Here is a 19,475-nt window from a genome sequence, read left to right on the forward strand (position 1 = left end):
GGATGTAAATTAAATGAGGTTGTTTGAGTTAAACATTAAAATCCTTAAATCTGAGAGCTGAAAATTAACATGAAGAGGAAGCACTTTTGCAATTTCAGAACGCTGTGAGTGTGACGTTCTGCTGTACCTGCGTGGGCTTGTTACAAGCAATCCCCTGGATCTCCAGATAATTAAAGGAGTGCTCCACCTTCAAAAAAAAAAAGAGCACAGAAATTCTAATTAAAATACATCACACTGACTCACATAAAGACATGGCATTCTAACATGCTAAAGGATGAGAGGGAGGCTCAATGACAGCTACAGTCAAGGATGACCTAAACACAAAACTCAGGTCTAAATCTGAGGACGACACGACATCTATGACCCGATCCACAAATTAAACCATAGGAGACGAGAGTTGTCACAGGTTTCATTCACTCACAAACATTTTGATGTGTGTGTGTGTGTTGTTTTTAGTCTACATAACACACATTTGCAGGTTCAATGAAAACTAAATCACAACAAATTGTCTTAATTAAGCACGAATATGTAGCTTTAATGAAAAGTAGGAAATCAATGTTTCTCATTGCTTCACATCTGCATTTCTGTTTATGTTTAATGAGAGCATTTCTGGAGAAATTCAACCAAAAAGCAGCACTTCAACTTTCCATTCCTAAAAAGGATGAAAGAAAAGACAATGTGAGAGGAGGGATCTACCACTATGTAAACTACTGTACACACAGACACACACACACACAACCACACACACACACTCACACACACACACACACACACACACACACACACACACACACACACACACACACACACACACACACACAACAGTGCCTTAAGACAGACCAGGGAACAAGGCCAGACTACTCCAGGTGGGTGCTATGCTTCTAGGCTTGGCTCACAGATGAGTGGGAGGAGAGTCTACTGTCTGACTACCATTTGCAGTTTGTGTGTGTGTGTGTGTGTGTGTGTGTGTGTGTGTGTGTGTGTGTGTGTGTGTGTGTGTGTGTGTGTGTGTGTGTGTGTGTGTGTGTGTTTAATTGCCAGCTGAAGTGCAGGGGGTCAATTGTTCTATAGGTATCTGGATAGAGATCATATGAAAATGACCCCAAGGGACAGTAAAACATTAGGCTGACCCTGTTTTGTGTGTGTCTGTGTGTGAGCATGCTTATTTTAGCGCTGTCTGTGGGTACGCACTAATGTTTAGTCTACAATCTAGAAATAATTTTCAAGATAATTTCACAGTAACAGTTTCTCTATTGCTGCTGGAAACACACACATACACAAACGCTAACCACCACCACCACCACCACCACCACCCCCATCAGCCAATTGAATTTGCCTACAATATTGTGTCAACAATTACTTACGACTGCAGTTAAATTTTAGGACTATTGTTGACTCACTCACGACACACAGTCAGACCAACGTTACATCCTCTGCATACACAATCTCACACACACACACACACACACACACACACACACACACACACACACACACACACACTTACCATCAACTCTAATAGCTTTGGCAATACATACATTAACAGCAACATGGAGGAAACAGCAGAATAATGTTGTAAAGCAACAATAACATTTAAATTTGAAATTTTTCCAATTAGTAAATGAGAAGTGAAATTCCACACATAATAAAAGACACTCTTATTTCCTTCAACATGCGAAGGTTTTGCTGCGGCAGTCATAGATGATCTGACAGGACCACTAGTTTATGGTGGCTAATGTTAGCAAATGTTAGCAAACAGCTCATCTTGTAGCACAGGCCCACTACATTTTAGCATTTATTTTTATCCTTTATCTTTTCATGTAGCACAAGTTTTTAAGGCAGTTAACTGCTGAACATGAAAAACAATTAAAAAAAGCTATTTTACATTTATGTTTTTACAAAACTATGAAATTAGAAATAATGTTAGGTCGTGCTTGCAGTTTTTTAGGCCTTTATCATGTGACAGTGGGATATGATTTTTATAAACAATATAATATCCTGTTACGACAAGTGCATTTATTTCACCCTCACAATATAAAGCAACTTATTATCTTGTGAAAAAGAAAAATTGAACTCCTGTAAGTCCTCTCCTTAAATGACCACGACTGATCTGAATATTGTCTCAGACAAGATGCTCATTTCTGCATGTTGAAGTCCATTCTGATGAGAGGATCAATCATGGCTGTTTCTCCATCTGACTATACAATTCTTTTGATAATTTATGACATTTTTCACATAACAGCATAAAAAAATAACTATAAGTAAGGCCTTTCACAGCTTCTGTAGCAACATAAACAGCCACATCAAAAACCAGGGTATGTAGATAACCATTCTTTTTGTGTGCCATTACACACACACACACACACACACACACACACACACACACACACACACACACACATAACAAAGAGAGGCAGTGGAAACCCTTCAAGAACAAATCATCAAGGTACATCATTCAAGTAGATTTGCGATGTTACAAATGGACTTGCTCATCATTTGTAAAGCATATTGTACTTTTAGGATTTGACTGCAATGACAACTATTTGCAATTCTGAGATGTGAAGCTGCGAGATATACTACTGTTACATTATATTTAATATCACACTCAGCCAGTTCTGAATCATGCTTCACTACTACAGAGCTGTCACTATCAGGTTGAGTGTCAGTCAGTCAAAGATTTTTTTAAGGTTATTGTGTCCACCACAGGCCCTGCCAAATGATCAGTGCCACTAATGTGCAGCAGATTTTTCAAAGAGTCTGCTTCTACCCCGACTCAGCATTTTAAAGTTGTGTTACACATACACACACACACACACGCACACAGACACACGCACACACACACACGTTCCCAGTCTCACGCCGTCATAAGTGATAAATGAGCGCTAAATATGTGCAGTACTGATTGCAAAGATTTTTCATCTGCCTCTCATCCACCAGGTCAGGTAGATGGGGATATCTTAGCACTCTGTTTCTAACTCGTGACTTTCAGCACCACAAGCAGCTCCAGCCTGGTCACGTCAGCTTCATCAAGTACAATCAAATACATCAATGTCAAGGTGAATTTACAGGAGACATATGACGGCTTTGCAGGTGGAGCTGGCACAGTTCCTGGGGAGGGAGGAGATCTCCGTTCCTCTCAGGAGGGCAGAACAAAGGCCTTTACACACTTTAATTTCTCACTTAACAGAAAACCAGTGGGATGAGGCAAATTTTGTATTTCTTTTTTTTTAACTGGAAATTAAAGCACATTAACAGCTTGTTCCCATCAGAAGTGTGTTAAGTGTGGAGAGCATGCAACTGGACAAGTGGTCATTCCGAGGCACAGGAAATTCCTGTGCTTGCCTTCCTAAGGAGCACTTAAGCAGTCCAGGCAGCTTCCATTCTGGCTCCACGTGCTTCCCTCTCAGCAGCTCTGAATCTGTTACACAGAGAAGCTATCAGAGTGTTGCTTTATATCCATCATCAGATCTTTATTTCTCCTGATGTAGGACCAGCTTGATACTGAATGGTTGCCGGTTTGATCCCCTAAGCCAGCAGGGACATCACGCAGGAGAAACTATACTTTCCCTTCCCTCAAAATACCCTTGAGCAAGGCGCCAAAGCCTCAACTACTGCCAAGGGCTTGTAGCTGCAGACACCCCCCGACCCCCTGGTGTGTGTGCTCCCTGTGTGTGTTTACTACTTGCAATGGTTCCAATACAGAGCAACCTCAGGGATCGTCAGATACAACAGAACAAGTAAGAGCTGATTCATAGTGTGTATTATGGCGATCTGCATTCTGCAAACAGGGTACAGAGTCAAAGCTGTAAAGACCTCGTCTTATCAATGCATTTCATACAGCAAGTAGCACACTGAACTGAGCATGCTGACACGTCTGAGGCCAAGCCAATGGCAAGACACCATGCTGGGGGGTGACCAAATGCCTGAGTGACTGCACTGTTCACTCATTCGTGCATTCGACGTCTGTCACGTTAACCAATATATTCTTCTCCTTTTTGTTGTTCACAGTTTTTATATTAATGTCATCACGTACTTGATGGATCTTGAACAATGCTGTTACACTAAACACTCCTCTGCTGCTGCTGAGACACAGTTTAACAGACAGCTATATATTTACCATCGTCTTTGTTGACCCTGCAATAAGAACAAGGCGCTTTTATATCGAAAAGCGGTTTATTTCTTACTAAGAGCTGAAGGAAAAGAAGTGTAATGTAGAGGTATGTGAGATATACAGCAGCAAGAGTTCACAAAAAGTGCACAGACAAAAGAGGAAGAAATATTTAAATTTGTGTGTGTGTGAGAGACAGAGAGAGAGACAGACAGAGAGAGAGAGAGACACAGAGAGAGAGAGAGAGAGAGAGAGAGAGAGAGAGACAGAGGGAGCATCATGTGTGTATTTGCTAGGAAACACTGACAGACTGTAAAACCCTGAAGCCTCTCAAGAAGAGCAGAACCATCAATCAGGAGACACACAAACAGAAATCCCCATTGGGAAATGTGGAGCTGGAGGCAGTTTTTCACAACTCAGAGAAGAGAAATACACACTGTTTGGGATTTGTGCGATTAAAACCTCACGCTCCCCTAAATAGAGCAGTAAGTAATAAAATCATCACCTGCAGATTGTTCTCCTGTCTTTTTGGATGCACTACTGGAAACTCGCATTAAGAGACACAGAGATGAAATGCAGCCCCTACGTTGCATTCAGACATTCAAATTGGTAGACTTGAGCTGAAAACCTTCCAGATTCTAAAGTTACACACTAGTAACACTCGATAGTTTACTTACTGGAGCGGTGAAGAGAAACTAGTCTTCATCTGCTGTTGACTCATCTTTACAGCAACATAGATTTCTCATTAAAACGATCAATATGGCGAGATGCAGTGTAACGGTCAGCTGCTATTGAATCAGAATGGCTGGATTAATCTTTTAACAATGACAGCAAGAAAATCCAAGGTAAAACCTCAACTAATGAAAACATCCCACACGGATGAACGAGTCATCATCATGAAAATAATCTTTAACTTGAAAGGGAACGCCACGCATCAGTTACTGGATTAAAATGAGAGGCAGTCAGGTTATCCCTGCTGACCTTTGGCACAGTGGTGAGCAGAGAGAGAGAGAGAGAGAGAGAGAGAGAGAGAGAGAGAGAGAGAGAGAGAGAAGAGAGGCAAGAATGAAGCTGACGAGAAGAAAAAGTAATCTGGATTGTAGAAATGACCGGGGAGATGAGAAACAAAAAAAAACTGAAGGAAAGGCTGAAATGAAAGAAGAGCAAAGGTGATCTATGGTAATCTGGCTCAGCAGAGCCTCGAGGAAAAGTGGCTAAAGGTTCGCCGCACAATCGCTTCCTGGGTGGAAGAAACACACCCGAGGACGCACAGGAGCATGTGTAAAATAACAAGGCAACAAAGTTTGAAACCAAACTTCACATTCAGAGATAATATTTTTGAAACAGACTTTTCACTTCGTCACGCTGATATCAAGGGGATTTATACACGCCGAGGGCGTTCAACCTGCAGTGAAGTGAGGAGAGAGTAAGTAGAGGGAGATGAAGACAAAGGCGCAGAGTCCAGAGGAGGTGGACAAGAGTCAGAGGCAGTAAGAAGAGGGTCCTTCATCAACAGGTGTCCAATCCCTCCACCTCGGGAGACCAGAAGAAGACAACCCGACAAAAACAGATGCGGCTCAGACTCTTTACACTGGAAACTATGATGTAATGTGAAACAAGCTCAACTTGAATGTTTATGGGCTCTTCTTCTACCCCAGAAAACCAATAAGTCACTTTCCTGGCAACCAATCAATCACTTAAACTCCCCCTGGAGGAATCTTATTGACCGGGAGAGATACAGCTCCAGAAGCTTCCGTTAAGTATTTCCTGGACCTGGTGCTAAATGATCTCATGAGTAGGGGGAAATACTGTGAGGAGCTTCCTACCAGGAGACATCACCAGTCCAGGTACTGTAGTTTTATAGGCTGTTTCCATTTATAATCAAAGCGCCCACCAGCGAGGACGGCCGGCCAAGCGTACAGTAGACAGAGGCAAGTCAAAACTGATCCACAGATTCAAATGCTGTTGTTTTATACAGGAACGCTTAAAGATATTCAGTAGTACATTCACGCTTGCTTGTTTTTAGCCTTACATTTAATTCAAAAGGATTGAAGGATTGTTTCACTGGTGTTTTAGTTTTTTAATGTGGGGGCAGTGACAGTGAAGCTGTAAAGATGATGACAGATGCAGGATTACAGGTGATGCTGCTAACAGATGCCATCCGTGCTGCATTACACTGCCAATTTCCCATCCATTTGTTAACCATTTAAGTTCCTTTAGAAATGTTACATTTGAAAAGTTAACTCTTACCTTGGTGGGAATGCGTGCCGTCAGGAGGTAAGCTCGGTGAGACGCCAGCGCCTGGGAGAGAACAGAGAGAGGGAGAGGGAGAATAATGGCTATGTACGCCGCTGTAAATATACGTTCTGTGGCTGTAAATACACACTGTGAACCACAAAAAAAAGAGAAAAAAAAGGAAATGACACAGAACCCAGAGAGCTCTATTGTTGACTCAGCAAAATTAAAAGGTTTATGACTTGTCAGTATGAAAGGAATGACAACGAGGAGGAGGAACCATCTTGACTTGACATTTATCACATAAACATTTACACAACTGCCTCATCTTGACCTGCAAACCCCAACACACGGTTCCTGCGCGAGACCTCGCCTTGATCAGCTTGTTGACCGCATGCTGAGGACCGAGCGCGCTTCTGAGCTTTGAAGGAAAAGTCAAGGCTCGAGGAGGCATAACTGGAATGCATAAACTTGACATTCCTCTCCAGACAAGCAGCCCTGAAAGGTCATGTGGCTGCTGTGTGAGGAGGATGCCAAAGAATGTGATATTGTTATGAGTATGATTTGCACATCCCATGACGCTTGTAGGCTCTTTGTTACATGATTGTAACATTCAATTGTGGCGTTGAGGATGATCGTAATGCACCTGGGGATGATTCAACAGAGGAGAAAAGGTCACACTTGACCTTTAAAGACATTACAAAACCAACAGTGTGGAGGAGGGACAGTCAGAGCTGTTGTTTTATCCCCTATGACACTAAATGTTCATAAAAAACAAAACGAACAGGCCTGTTATTATTATTTTTCTCAGGACTATACAAATGTTACAGGCTTACTTTTGGTTTTGGTTTTTCTTTTTTACACTAGCATAAGTTTACAGGTTTGAGCTGAGATTGAATATTTTCAAAAAATTATCAGAAGTTTGTGCAGATTTTTGGATGGGTAAGTAAGGAAAGTTTTTGTTCATTATATGACAAATCATAAAATTGTACGTGCATGCATGCACGTATGTATGTATGTATGTACTGTATGTATACATACTGTATATACACACATACATATATATATAGACACACACACACTTACATATATATATATATATATATATATATATATAAATGTTCAAATACAAACTCAAATTTTATATTTTAGAAATTGTTTTGAACTATTTCTTTTTCATTCGTCTGCCATTGTTTGCTTGTGTTGGTTTAATCAATTAATCTGCCAATTCCGTCCTAGATTAAAATGCATTGTATCAAATCATGAACTGACACAACGCACACATTTCAAACATTTTGAGTTCTTCATTTAATTTTCCAACATTCTGGTTTCACATTCTCAGTTTAGAATCTGAAATAACCCACTTTTGACATTGAAAATATCAGGTGAGAGGAGAATCTAAATAAGCAGAATGTTACATATATAATTTGGTGAGTTGTTTTTATACCCTCCAGCTGTTTTTATACCCTCTAGGTGTTACTGACATGGCGCTTGAGACTGATGTTTATCACTGAAATTGAACTCTGACCTTTCAGATGTAAACTATCATCAGCATAACTGTCAAATTTCATCACAATTAGCACTTAAATGATCAAGATAAGGGGGAAAAAATAACATGCTTTGCATCACAGTGACCTTTTTAATATTGAGAGGAGAGTGAAGAAGGAGGGGAGCGATGAAGAGGACGGATCAGATGCGAGAGGGAAGAGAGGCGACAGAAGAGAGAGAAAAGTGTTCAGGCACCGCGGGTAAGAATGGCCATGGTCTTAAAAAAAGAACTAGGGGGACGAGAGACGGGGGTTTAAAAATAAAAGCTGACAGTCATCAAACCCTGTGTGGTTCGGCTCCACAGGCAGCTTGTGTGTGTGTGAAGTGATGAAGGCCGACAGTCGGGCCTGTGCGACCAAAGATAACCTCTCCTAAAGAGCACCAGTCGCCTTCTCTGCCCTTCTCTCTCTCCGCAGCTCATATACACGCAGCACCGTACAGGAGCGCTGGTAAGGTTTAGGATTACAGTTGAGAGTGTTTTTAATAAAAGAACTATTCCAGTTTATTGCTTATTTTCGTGGAATTGACCTCAGTTTTATGAGTTATGACAACAATGTCGTGTCTGCGCTCAGGAAAGCTGTGCTAACCGTGTTAGACAGTCCAAGGCAAACACTGACCACAGCTCACAGACACAAGCCTACCACGCCGCCTTCGACTTTCTCTTTGTTTTGTCGTTTAGAAGAAGCGCTACGATCGTCTGGCTCCCTGTTTTTTTGCCCTGTCGTATTTTTTCTCATCTGTGTATGTATTTTTTCTTGAAAGTGTAAAATCGTACTTGGCAATAAAGTTGTTTCTGATTCTGACAGACACCAGAGGCTAACCCTATAACATCGAGACCAGTGTATAGCTATAGATCGTATATGGCCAGTGTGTGAAATGAGGCCAAAGATGGGGCGCTGCTGTCTTGACCCCTGCTTGACCCCTGACCCCCCGGCGTGGAGCTTCCTGGGGTTGGTCTCAGAGTTGGTTCTGAGCGGACGGGGTTAATGTTGTAAAGTCACTGATTTTCTAAAGGGAGCCTGGGTTAGAGGAATGACATTTGTGTTTGAAACCATTACAAGGAAGTTCGCAGGACTCTGATGACTGACGTGCCGAGATTTTATTCTATAATTATCACTAAAAGAGGAAAAATCTTCCAAAACGTGACGTTTATCATGGATACACTCAACAGCTGATGGGTGACAAAACTGCAGCTCTGGCCGATTACTGGCACAGTCATAAAATTAGATTGAAGTGGTCGCCACTTACAGCACAACAAATGAAACAATGGACCTTCGGTGTGTTTATGATCTTAGTGAAAGAAAATCAATTTGATTTGTTGAGTGTTCCATAATTTATAAAAAACAGCAAAGGTCTTCTTCTGTGTTAACGGCGTGCCATCTTCCTTTTTATTTCCCACAGAAGGAAGTGTGTGTGTGTGTGTGTGTGTGTGTGTTGTGGTTTTATATCACCCCAAAGCTCTTATCACAACCAGTAATGACCTGCTGACTCAGAGAGTAAAGGAAGTTTTAATTGACCACTGATGCTGAACCTTGTCTGTTCCTTTCTACCTGATCAGTTGATCATTTCATTGCACCTCCATTGCATTTAAACCCTTTTTACCACAATCCTGCTCCCCTCGATGCACGACTGCCCCGCGGCGCTATCCAAGCACAGTGCTCATTCCCATCTGTCTTTTTGAGTGGTCAAATCCATAACGCACCCCTTCCAGTTCTCAACCACCCCCCCCCCCCTCCATCCCAACCCTTAAGTGAAAGCTTTAAGCCTCCTCGTCAGCTGATGACTTCACAGTGGCCACCAACCCGCCTCCAGCTCCTCCCAGCCAACCAGATGGCAGCAGCATTGGAGCTCGTCTACAAGAGCTGAGAGAGCATCTGCTATTACACTCTCTATTTTACACACACACACACACACACACACACACACACACGCACAAAGACACTGGTAGCTTCCATATACAGGATAACTGCCACAGGCTCTATAGCACCATTTGTCTTTTTGGCCCAGAAAACGTCTCTCTTTCTCTCTCTCTCTCTCTCTCTTTCATTTTTGAGTTTCTTTAAGTGGAAAATATCAGGATTAATACTGTGGCTGTAACAATATCCAGTTCACACACACAATTCCCACTCACACCCTCTTAAAAACAATACAGAAACAGGTCTGTCAAGTTTCTGTTGTCTTTCTTTCAAAATGTCAAACTTACATACAGCCTGAATCACCCACCTGTTATGTCCGTCCACAGACACAGACACAGACACAGACACAGACATTCACATGTTACTACGGCAACAAGCAGCCCATATTATACATTAATGTGTGTGTGCACACTGTAAGTTGACAGCCCCTCACACATGAAAGCAGCACGCTGCAGCGCCAAGTCTTGCCTGAGAATGTCAATGAGTTTTCATAGCATTCAAGAATCTCTGTAGGAACTGAAGTGCTACAGAGAAATGTTTCATCCTCCAGCCATTCAGCTGTGGCAGCACTCAGCCACAGGAAGCCCCCCCTTCTCATACCCCCCCCCCCCCACACACACACACACACACCAAACCCCACCAACCATAAAAATGCTTTCATTCCTCCATCATGTCTTAGGGTGCTATTCATGCTCCGATATTTGGATCTATCATCATCCTGCTCCGCCAGTTTGGTTTTGACGGATAGAAAAATGGAAACACTTCAAATATTTGACCACCGAAGTTTGCCCGATCCAGTTTGCTGAATATTGAAACATTTATGAGCAACTTTTATCTATTTTTTTAAAACATAAACCCTTTCCCCCCTCCTTTGTCAGTATCCTATCATAGATTTAACATGCAGCTTCAATACTTGTCAATATTAGTCATCAGAATATCTTCTTTGCTGCAGTTTTTCAAATGTGAGGACGTGTGGCCAAATAACATAAACTGAGCAATCTGCTGTTTAATATTAATTGATGTGTCACCGAGAAGCTGATTAATTCAGACTTCAACCAAAAACTGCATTACTTTTTTCACCCTATTGATGATAAAATGTTGAAAAATTGCATCCAGTGAAGCGTTCTAAAGCAAGATGATGCATTCAAATGACCAACTGTTCAGCTGTCTTACAGTAATCAATTGTCATATGAGCCAATCGACTAACTGTTTCATCTCCTAATAGCTGCATATAAACTGCAAATTAACAACACAGGTACGGACAGGAAAAACTCAAGTCCCGTCCCTGCTAACAAGGACTCTTGATTGCATAACTAATGCCAGGATGTAGTGCACGTGCAGAACATTAATGAGTAGTGATGTCCCGGCTGATAACTCAATCCAGCACAGTGGTAATGAGAGTATTTTTAGGATTCTACCATGCATCAGACAGAGAGAGGGAGAGAGACAGAGAGAGAGAGAGAGAGAGAGAGAGAGAGGGAGAGAGGACACCACAGACACGGTGGGTAGAGGACAGGGGGCGGAAGGACACAGCTAATGAAATCACTTCGTAGAATCTGTGCTGCTTTACTGATATGGAGATTTAATTTAAAGTGTTTCATCTCTGTCAAACCAGAGCTTTTTGGGTGACCCCATGCTAGCTGTGAATAAACTTCAATCAATCAAGGTTCCCTGGCCTCAACACAACTTCACTCCTCCTTTGCTCCCGTCCTCTGTCTTCTTGATCGCTCCTCAATCCCTCTGACATTAGGGCCAAATCATATAGTTTGCAATAATGTTGGCATTTATAGCGACATGATTAAAAAAACAGTAACTACAGCTGCCTGATTTTGTATTGATGCGAAGGCATGTTGCAGCTCAGAACGTGTCTTTTCCACATCAACACGAGAGACGACATGTCAGCCGTCGCCGAGTTCTTCTACTTGGAAGTGATTTGTCTGCGAGAGGTGAGGTGATGGGCCAGAGGGGGAAACACGACAAACACTTCCAACAAAAACACGCTGCATTAGTTGCAGGTTGGTGACGCATGAAGCTAAAGCAACCAAAGCAAGAGTTTGTGTGAATGTGTGTAATTAAGAGTAAACTGATGAAACATTATTTCAATATTACGTTATAAATATATATTTTGGAGTTGTGTCACTACAGCCCTCGATAGAACAGTAGTTTAACAGTTTGAAGTGGCAGGAATACATGCCTGTCATCACGGATGAAACATTCAGTGTTCTTTTTATATCCCGTCATGAATATTGTTATCGCATACATCCCTGAAGTACTGTGATAGGTTTTCCAGCTGATATTGCCCAGCTCCTCCCTGCCATCCTTGATCTCGATTTTAACAGTTTTCAAATACATAACTGAACTGAGTGACTGACTAAATTATTCCAGACTAATTCAAAACGCAGCCCATGACATCGACTGTACTGTACGTGCGGAGCCTCTCACGGCACGGCAGAGCGCCGACTGCTCGTTTCCTCCTGACGCACCCTCTCACCTGGTGCCAATTCCCATCCCAGTCAAACAAGAAGCTGTAGAGTACACAGGTGGGTGTACACTGCTTCCACAAATAAGCCAAAGACACCACCACCACCACCAACAACAACATTCCAAAATTATCTTTATATGCATCTCCACATCACGGACATACATGGATTCATTCCCATGGATGGTTTGCATGCGTCCCTTCAGCACAAATGATTACTGCCTCCTCTCCAGATTGAGGGAGATGATTTGAACATTCACACGCACAACAGCGTAATTTCATTGATTATCTAAACCTCTGGCAGGCTTTACGGCTCAGTCTTTCTTGTGTGTTCTACTGGTGTACTGAAAAACACTCAGTACAGAAAAAAGTCAGGCATTTTTTTTTTCACTCGCAGAAAACTTCAATACGCCAAGGTGAAGTAACACCTGGCTCTTAAAGAGATAGGAGATGACACTGATTGGCTACATCCAGGTTACACCTAAAACACACCACTGACTCACGCCACTGTACTGATAATCCGTGGATGACTCATCCTTTAACTGGTTTGGTAGTTGGTTAGTTTCATTTTTCTTTGGTCACTTCAACTTTTTCCAACACATACAACTTCAAATTAACCTAAAAATGAATAACACAATAAGTTGATTCATACAGAGTGATAAACAAAAGGTATAGAGTGACGCCCCAGTTTATTCGACTTCATTTGAGATAGTTCTTTAGAACTCTTTAAATTAGTGCGCTAAAAATTAAAGAAAGACAGAAAAAATGAAAATAAAAAAATGAAATAAGTATATCTGTGTATCCAGTCTATGTACATCCAGAATTGATTGGACGGGCTCCAAAGGCTCCAGCGCTTTACACCTTTGACCTTGCACTTGACATTACTTAAATGGGCAAAACTATTTTTATAGTAAAAGGAAAAACAACATTTTTCTACTGCAATCTTGGCTTTTCTCTCTTGTTTATATAACACTGGATGCTAAACTTCCTGTGTGTACACTGTATGCAGTCTATAGATCTATACCTGGAGACAATACGCTGAGACAACATATACTGCCTGGCTTTTATCCTTGAAAAATCATGGATGGTGCAACTGAGTGTAAGACAGGAGCGAGGCTGAAAAACAGCCAATAACCTAGTAACTATCAGAGGTGCCGTTTATTGAGCTGTTCGCGTTCGCCATACATGCAGCAAAGCACAGACAAGGTCAGCGTCTCTAGGTTAAATCCATTTCACCTCTACCAGATTCACACATCACACATCGAATCTGTCAAAACATCCTGAGAGTGTTGAACATACAATCCTTGTGTGGTCCACCGTTTCAGCAGCAGAGGAAACGCGCTCATGTGCGTTTTCCTACTACACGCCTGGAAGGGGAATTGGCTCCGAAGATGAAGATAGTTATTAACCACTTTTCTTTACTCGGAGAAGGAATACTCAGAACTGAATGCGGTCTGAGAAAAACAAGATGCTGACAGTGCAGCTCAAGTCTAATCGAATAATGTCTGCAGCCTCACGCTGAGCCAAAAACCACAGCGCAATGTGAGTATCTAGTCTCTCATAGTCGTGCGTGGGTTCAGAGACGGAGCAGTTAACAACATCACAGTGGTGCTCTGCTGTCTACACAATAGAAAACATGTTGCAATAGAGGCACCCTACCTAGCCAGCTGCAGCATTATCATACAGCTCCGACTGTGAGAATATGGGATAGACTGATTAAAGGAATGACCAGAAATTTAAAAAAACAAACAGATATCCTTTAATCCTTTAGGTTGCGTAACATTCCAACAATTTATTTGCAGATATTTGCTTGGCAAGGCAACAGTCTAGCTCCAAATGATATATATGGCTCATTTCGGACTGCAACAGCTCTATCACCCCCCCCACCCACACACGCACGCGCACACACACACACGGAGAGCATTAAAAGAGAGACATCAATTTCATTTTATCACTGCTCTGTTCATCATTATGCATTTCACTGCTGAGGACATGAGCTTGGTGGAGGAACAAAGGAGGCTGACAGCGCTACTTCCTGAACACAAGTGATTGGCTGCTCTCATCAGACCACAGCTGCTGTAGAGCTACACGGCACTAATAAAAACGGGGTGTGGGATTATCTTACGTTTCATGCTCGAATGCTGATTTTTTTTTCAATGCTACTGTTACTGGTTTTGATTTTAGTCTTGATGCAAAATGTCAGAAAATTGAATGATGCATTTGAAACGTAAATGAGACACAAAAAAAATCTGAAATGATATTGCAGGCAATTAAACATCTTCTCGTTGAAAATGGACCTGAAGGCCAACATCAGTGTTAGCGCATGTATTATCTTTGTCGCCTGTGCAGCTGCTTTTCGATTAGTAAATTAGTCACTGCAACACTGGATATCATATGTTTTTAGGAACTGGATGCTGTCAGAGGAGATACGGGGATGGTTCCTCTAGGGCCCACCCCCATGTGTGTGTTAAGGATACATAGATAAGGAATAATCACAAGGTTTCATTCATTCATCGACATACAAGCCAGACAGAGGGGTGAGGAGGTTGTGTGATGGTGTGTGAGCAGCTATGTGACGCTGAGCCAAAGGTGTCTGGATAAATAGGATATCGCTACAGACCACAGGGATGCCAGAGAGAGAGAGAGAGAGGCAGAGAGAGAGAGAGAGAGAAAGAGAGAGAGAGAGGGAGAGAGGCAGAGAGAGAGAAAGAGAGAGAGAGAGAGGCAGAGAGAGAGAGGCAAAGAGAGAGAGGGAGAGAGGCAGAGAGAGAGAGAGGCAAAGAGAGAGAGGCAGAGAGCACAAACAAAAGAAAAGCAGAGGAGAGCCAGTCCAAATTGGAGTACAGTGCTTTGTGGAGGAGTGAGAGAGAGAGAGAGAGAGGGAGAGAGAGGGAGGTATGACGGTGAGAGAGAGCAAGAGAGAAGAAAGGAATGACAGAGACAAAGGCAGAGCGGGAAACAGGAGGAGAAGGGGGGATTTATCTTTGGGCTGGTGTTGGCATAACCCTCTGTTTCTCTGAGGAGAGGAGAGATAACATCAGTCGACACCGATACACAAACATGTTCTGCTATCTTTGTGAGGGCATAAGATACTAAATTTAACCAACAAAAATGCTGAAGCCAAACCTTTAATCTAAACTCAGAAGCTAAAACCAGCCTTCATAAAATGCCATATCTCAGAGGGCAAATTTTCCCTCTCCAGTGATTTAAAGCTCAAATTAGTTCTCGCAAGGATCCAGTCACATGCAAGAAACAAACAGATCTCTAACAGCTGCTTTAAATGACAAAACCGATTAGTAGGGATTCTATCAAGAGTGGTATTTGCCTCAAAATGAAGATTAAAAATCAGATTGACGTGGTAAAAGTCATCGAAATAAGATGAAGATGATGTAACACTGATAATGGTTTTGCTGAAAGAACAAGAAGATTATAAAACTAGAGCTGCTAAAAAAAAAAAAAAAGTCTCTAAAAATGCCTTAAAATGTGGGCTTGGTATCTACAGGGGGTTTAATTGGTCATTATTCAAATCACTCAAAAGGAAAATTACGAGAGTTGTAATTGAATTTTTTGTTTCATTACACTTCTGGCAAAAATCAGGCAATAATTAAATATAAATACCAAAAAACAACTTGAAAAATATAGAATAAAAGTTGCCTAAGCGCTGATTTCAACCAGACACGGCTGCCTCACATCATGGCTGCCTATTGTCCATCCACCACAAGGCTGCCGTTCTCATCAGACGGGCTGCACCGCCCCGTTCTCCTCGCCCAGCTTTGTTAACTTGCTCAGATTCTGCTGATTTGGTCGTAGTCTCTTGGTTTATGTGTTTCTATCACATGCGCTTAGAGCACCTGGCTATGTTTACGTGATCAGGAGTTTGCTCGTAGTGTTTTATTTTGAAAATAGACCGGATTCACTATGCAGTTTGTGTGGGGACTTCCTCCTTGGATTGATTGGCTTTGTTCAGATTAATGCGCCTTGTGTCAAAACTTGACTCGCCATGTGTTCTTTGGGGAGCAGAGCGCCGAGCCCCTTTTTGGAAATATCTGAAACATTGTAATGTGTCACAGCCGAGTCTGGAGGGGCTTAGCATCCACAGGAAGTTGTGCTGTACTTCCACTGGCAACTACTGTTTGAAGGCCTTGAAGCATTGATTGTGACATTAGTCAACCAAATTAGCAAAATATTAGAAATGTAGTACTGCAATTTAAAATCCAATAATCCGATAAAACAGAGACGGGTTGAAAAGAGAGGCCTGTCAAAATAGGTGATGCCACATGGTTCTACAGCGTTCAATCAAAAAAGCGGCTCAAACTATGGGCTCCACATTCACACTTCTGATCCTCAAACTAAGATGGGGGCACGGACACTTAAATGACCAGGATGGACAAAAGAGTGGAAACTTTGACTGTGTCCACTGAAGCTTTAGAGGAAAAAAGGCCTGATGGTCTGTGGACCTCATAAAATCCGTCCGTGCAGCGAAAGTAGCCGACTTAACAACAAATTGTCCAAGTTTGCTCACATTTGTGTAATTTAACACTTTAAAATGAAAAAAAAAAGACATAAGAATTTAAAAGAATGATTAAAAAATACAGGCTAAAGCAAATCCTGACGATTCCGGTAAATCTTCCTCCTAATTTTTCCACTTGGGTTTCAGTGTTTTGACAGAAAACGTCACACTAATAGGACATGAGAGCTTGGCTATGACATTGTGTTCAAATGTCATTATCACCCAATCAATGCTGACTGTTGCTGTGACCTACAAACCTCAATTCAATCACAGCCGATGACAGCGAACGGTCACTGTACCGACAGAGCCGCCGTTTCATCCTGATGCCCAAAAACACAAAATCTCGCACAGGGTTTTTTTTATATGAAACCAGTACAACAGAAGACAGATGAGTAAACGGGTAGACTTGTGAGACTAAACCAACCAAAACTGACCTGAGGCATTATGTCACCAAGAGTGTGTGAATGACAATGATCCTGACCTATGAGATAAGGAAGATGAATGAGTGTGGGCGGGGCTTGGATCAGGCCAGGCACTGTAGCTGCTTAATTTCCCTCCAGGGAGGTTTTATAAGGGCATTGTGGGCTTGGAACATGCTCCCGTGCAGTAAAAACGGCCCATATTCAGCTTAATACTACAACACGGAGGCTGATAGATAGTAAAATGTGACAGTGAGGGAACAGACTGTAAGACATAATGAGCATGTTGAAGCTTATTCTGGGAGCAGCCACGCTGGGAGTGCTTGCTTCTCCCACACTCAGACCAACCCAAGCTTAGAGAACTCCCAGTATATAAAATGTGCATATCGGATGGTTGCGTATATTCAATAGAAACAACACCATCACACACACACACCCACACCCACACGTCTCCCTAATTAACCGGTTCAGTCAGCTGAGACAGTGCCAGCTTTTTACAGAACCAGACTCTAAAAAGAACTACGTGCTAGAGTGGTGGTGGTGGTGAGGAGGAGGAGTAGGAGGATGCAGAGTGCTAAAATTAGGCCCCCTGACTAACTACTGCTAGCATCTGCAGTCAGCCAGTTCTTGAAGGCTGCACTGGTTGAATTGGTCACAGTCTGACACGGCAAATCATCTTCAACTTGAGTGGAATCATCCACTTCAGTTTCGTCCCCCCCCCCCCCCCCACGCAATTAAAACGTGGGAGGAGATAACACACTGCAGTGTTTAATGAGAAGCAAAGAAGTGTACCTAATGAGATTTTTCAGGCCCCGGACACTCGATGTGTACTACGTCCATATTTTGATCTGCGTGAGGGAGCAACCTGAACTATATTTGACACGGTCACCTCCCTGCAACACGGTCGCTGTCTGTGTTGCGTTTCCTGTTTCCTTACTGGAAACACTAAATCCTTCATAGAAGTCAGCGCATTCGAAAAGATAACTTTAGATTATTAAAAGAACTGGGAGAATTAGCCCATTCATCCACAACAATATGTCATTTTTCAGGGACAAATTCCTGCCTGTTCGATTTTACTGTCTATTCCATTCATTAACCCACTGGAAAACAATTCTTATGGTATGGACCGGTGGCTAAGGGATCTGCAAGGTGGCTGCTATAAGAGGGTAGTAGCTTCATAGCTGAAGGAATGAAGGACCTTTTTGTTGTTTGTGCAGATGCATGATAGCATCAGGTTGGCAGCCTTAACAAAGAATTCTCTTAATGGTACCATGTTGTGTTGACTCATTACTCCTTCTGCTTTCTGGACAACTCACTTCTTCCAAAGAGAGCAAAGGAGATCTCAGAGCAGACATCAATTATGTTCTTTAAAATGTCTTTATTTTTCCACAGACAAGCCACTGGACCAGGACACAAATAGAAAAGTTCAAATACTCTCCATACATAAATATTTGATATTATTTTAAGATTCCATCTTCTCCATTTTGCAGATTGACTTGTCCTCTTCTTCCTTTGATTTATCTCATTTTCAGCTCTATATCTTTGATTCTTGGCTGGACAAATCCCGACTTCAATTTTTGAGAAATCTTATTATCGTTTGACAAAAAGAAACCTAAGAATAATTCAAAGCTATGCTCATTAATATTGAGACATTTTGCACTGACATTCCTAAAAATTGGACCACAAAATATTAAACTATTTCCTTTCAAAGTATCAAATAAATACAAATACCATGTAATTTGAAGATACAGTCGACTAGTCTGTTTCCTTCTTTGGTTTTGGAACTTCTCTCACTAGTTTTAAAATATAATGCAGCACACTAGATCTGGTTGGTTTGATAAGAATACTATTTCTGTCCTATTCACTCTAACTCACACCACTAACTGAATTGGCCTGTTATTTCAAACCCTTAAAGACTAGAAGATAACACCTCAAGAGCAAAGACAGGTTGGGTTCTCATCAAAGAGAATTTCAAACGTTCAAAGGTTCTTCTCCTGCAGCCTTCAAGGAAAGGTTTTAGAGCCACTAACACGGGTTCCCAGGAGGGGACAGGTGATCATCTGGGCTTAAAGAATTGGGTCACTTCCATAATAACAGGCCTCCGGCTCAAAGAGAAGGAGAGAGGGATGATGGGAAAGACAAGTTGGACTAGACTGGAAGCTCTGGTCTTCACTCAGATATAGCATTTACCATTTTCTACCTTGGGGCTGAATGAAATAAGTCCTGCTGAGGCGACCAGGATTACATCATAATGGCCTCT

The 19,475-nt window shown here is 42.0% G+C and overlaps 1 protein-coding gene across 5 annotated transcripts in view; it reads right to left on the reverse strand.

Moving 5' to 3' along the window:
* Positions 1 to 19,475, reverse strand: part of LOC147253619 (F-actin-uncapping protein LRRC16A-like) — a 63,481-nt gene that overhangs the window by 32,420 nt on the left and 11,586 nt on the right. For all 5 annotated transcript variants that reach the window (XM_086218877.1, XM_086218875.1, XM_086218876.1 and 2 more), the window contains exons 3-4: positions 6,359 to 6,409; positions 128 to 187 (exon numbers count right to left, since the gene is read on the reverse strand). In XM_086218877.1, the coding sequence (XP_086075003.1) occupies positions 128 to 187; positions 6,359 to 6,409 (111 nt within the window). The remainder of the gene's footprint in view (positions 1 to 127; positions 188 to 6,358; positions 6,410 to 19,475) is intronic.

Source organism: Aulostomus chinensis, chromosome 11 (assembly GCF_037954235.1).
Source record: "Aulostomus chinensis isolate RoL2024-O1b breed Wild chromosome 11, RoL_Achi_v1.0, whole genome shotgun sequence".
NCBI classification, from domain to species: domain Eukaryota; kingdom Metazoa; phylum Chordata; class Actinopteri; order Syngnathiformes; family Aulostomidae; genus Aulostomus; species Aulostomus chinensis.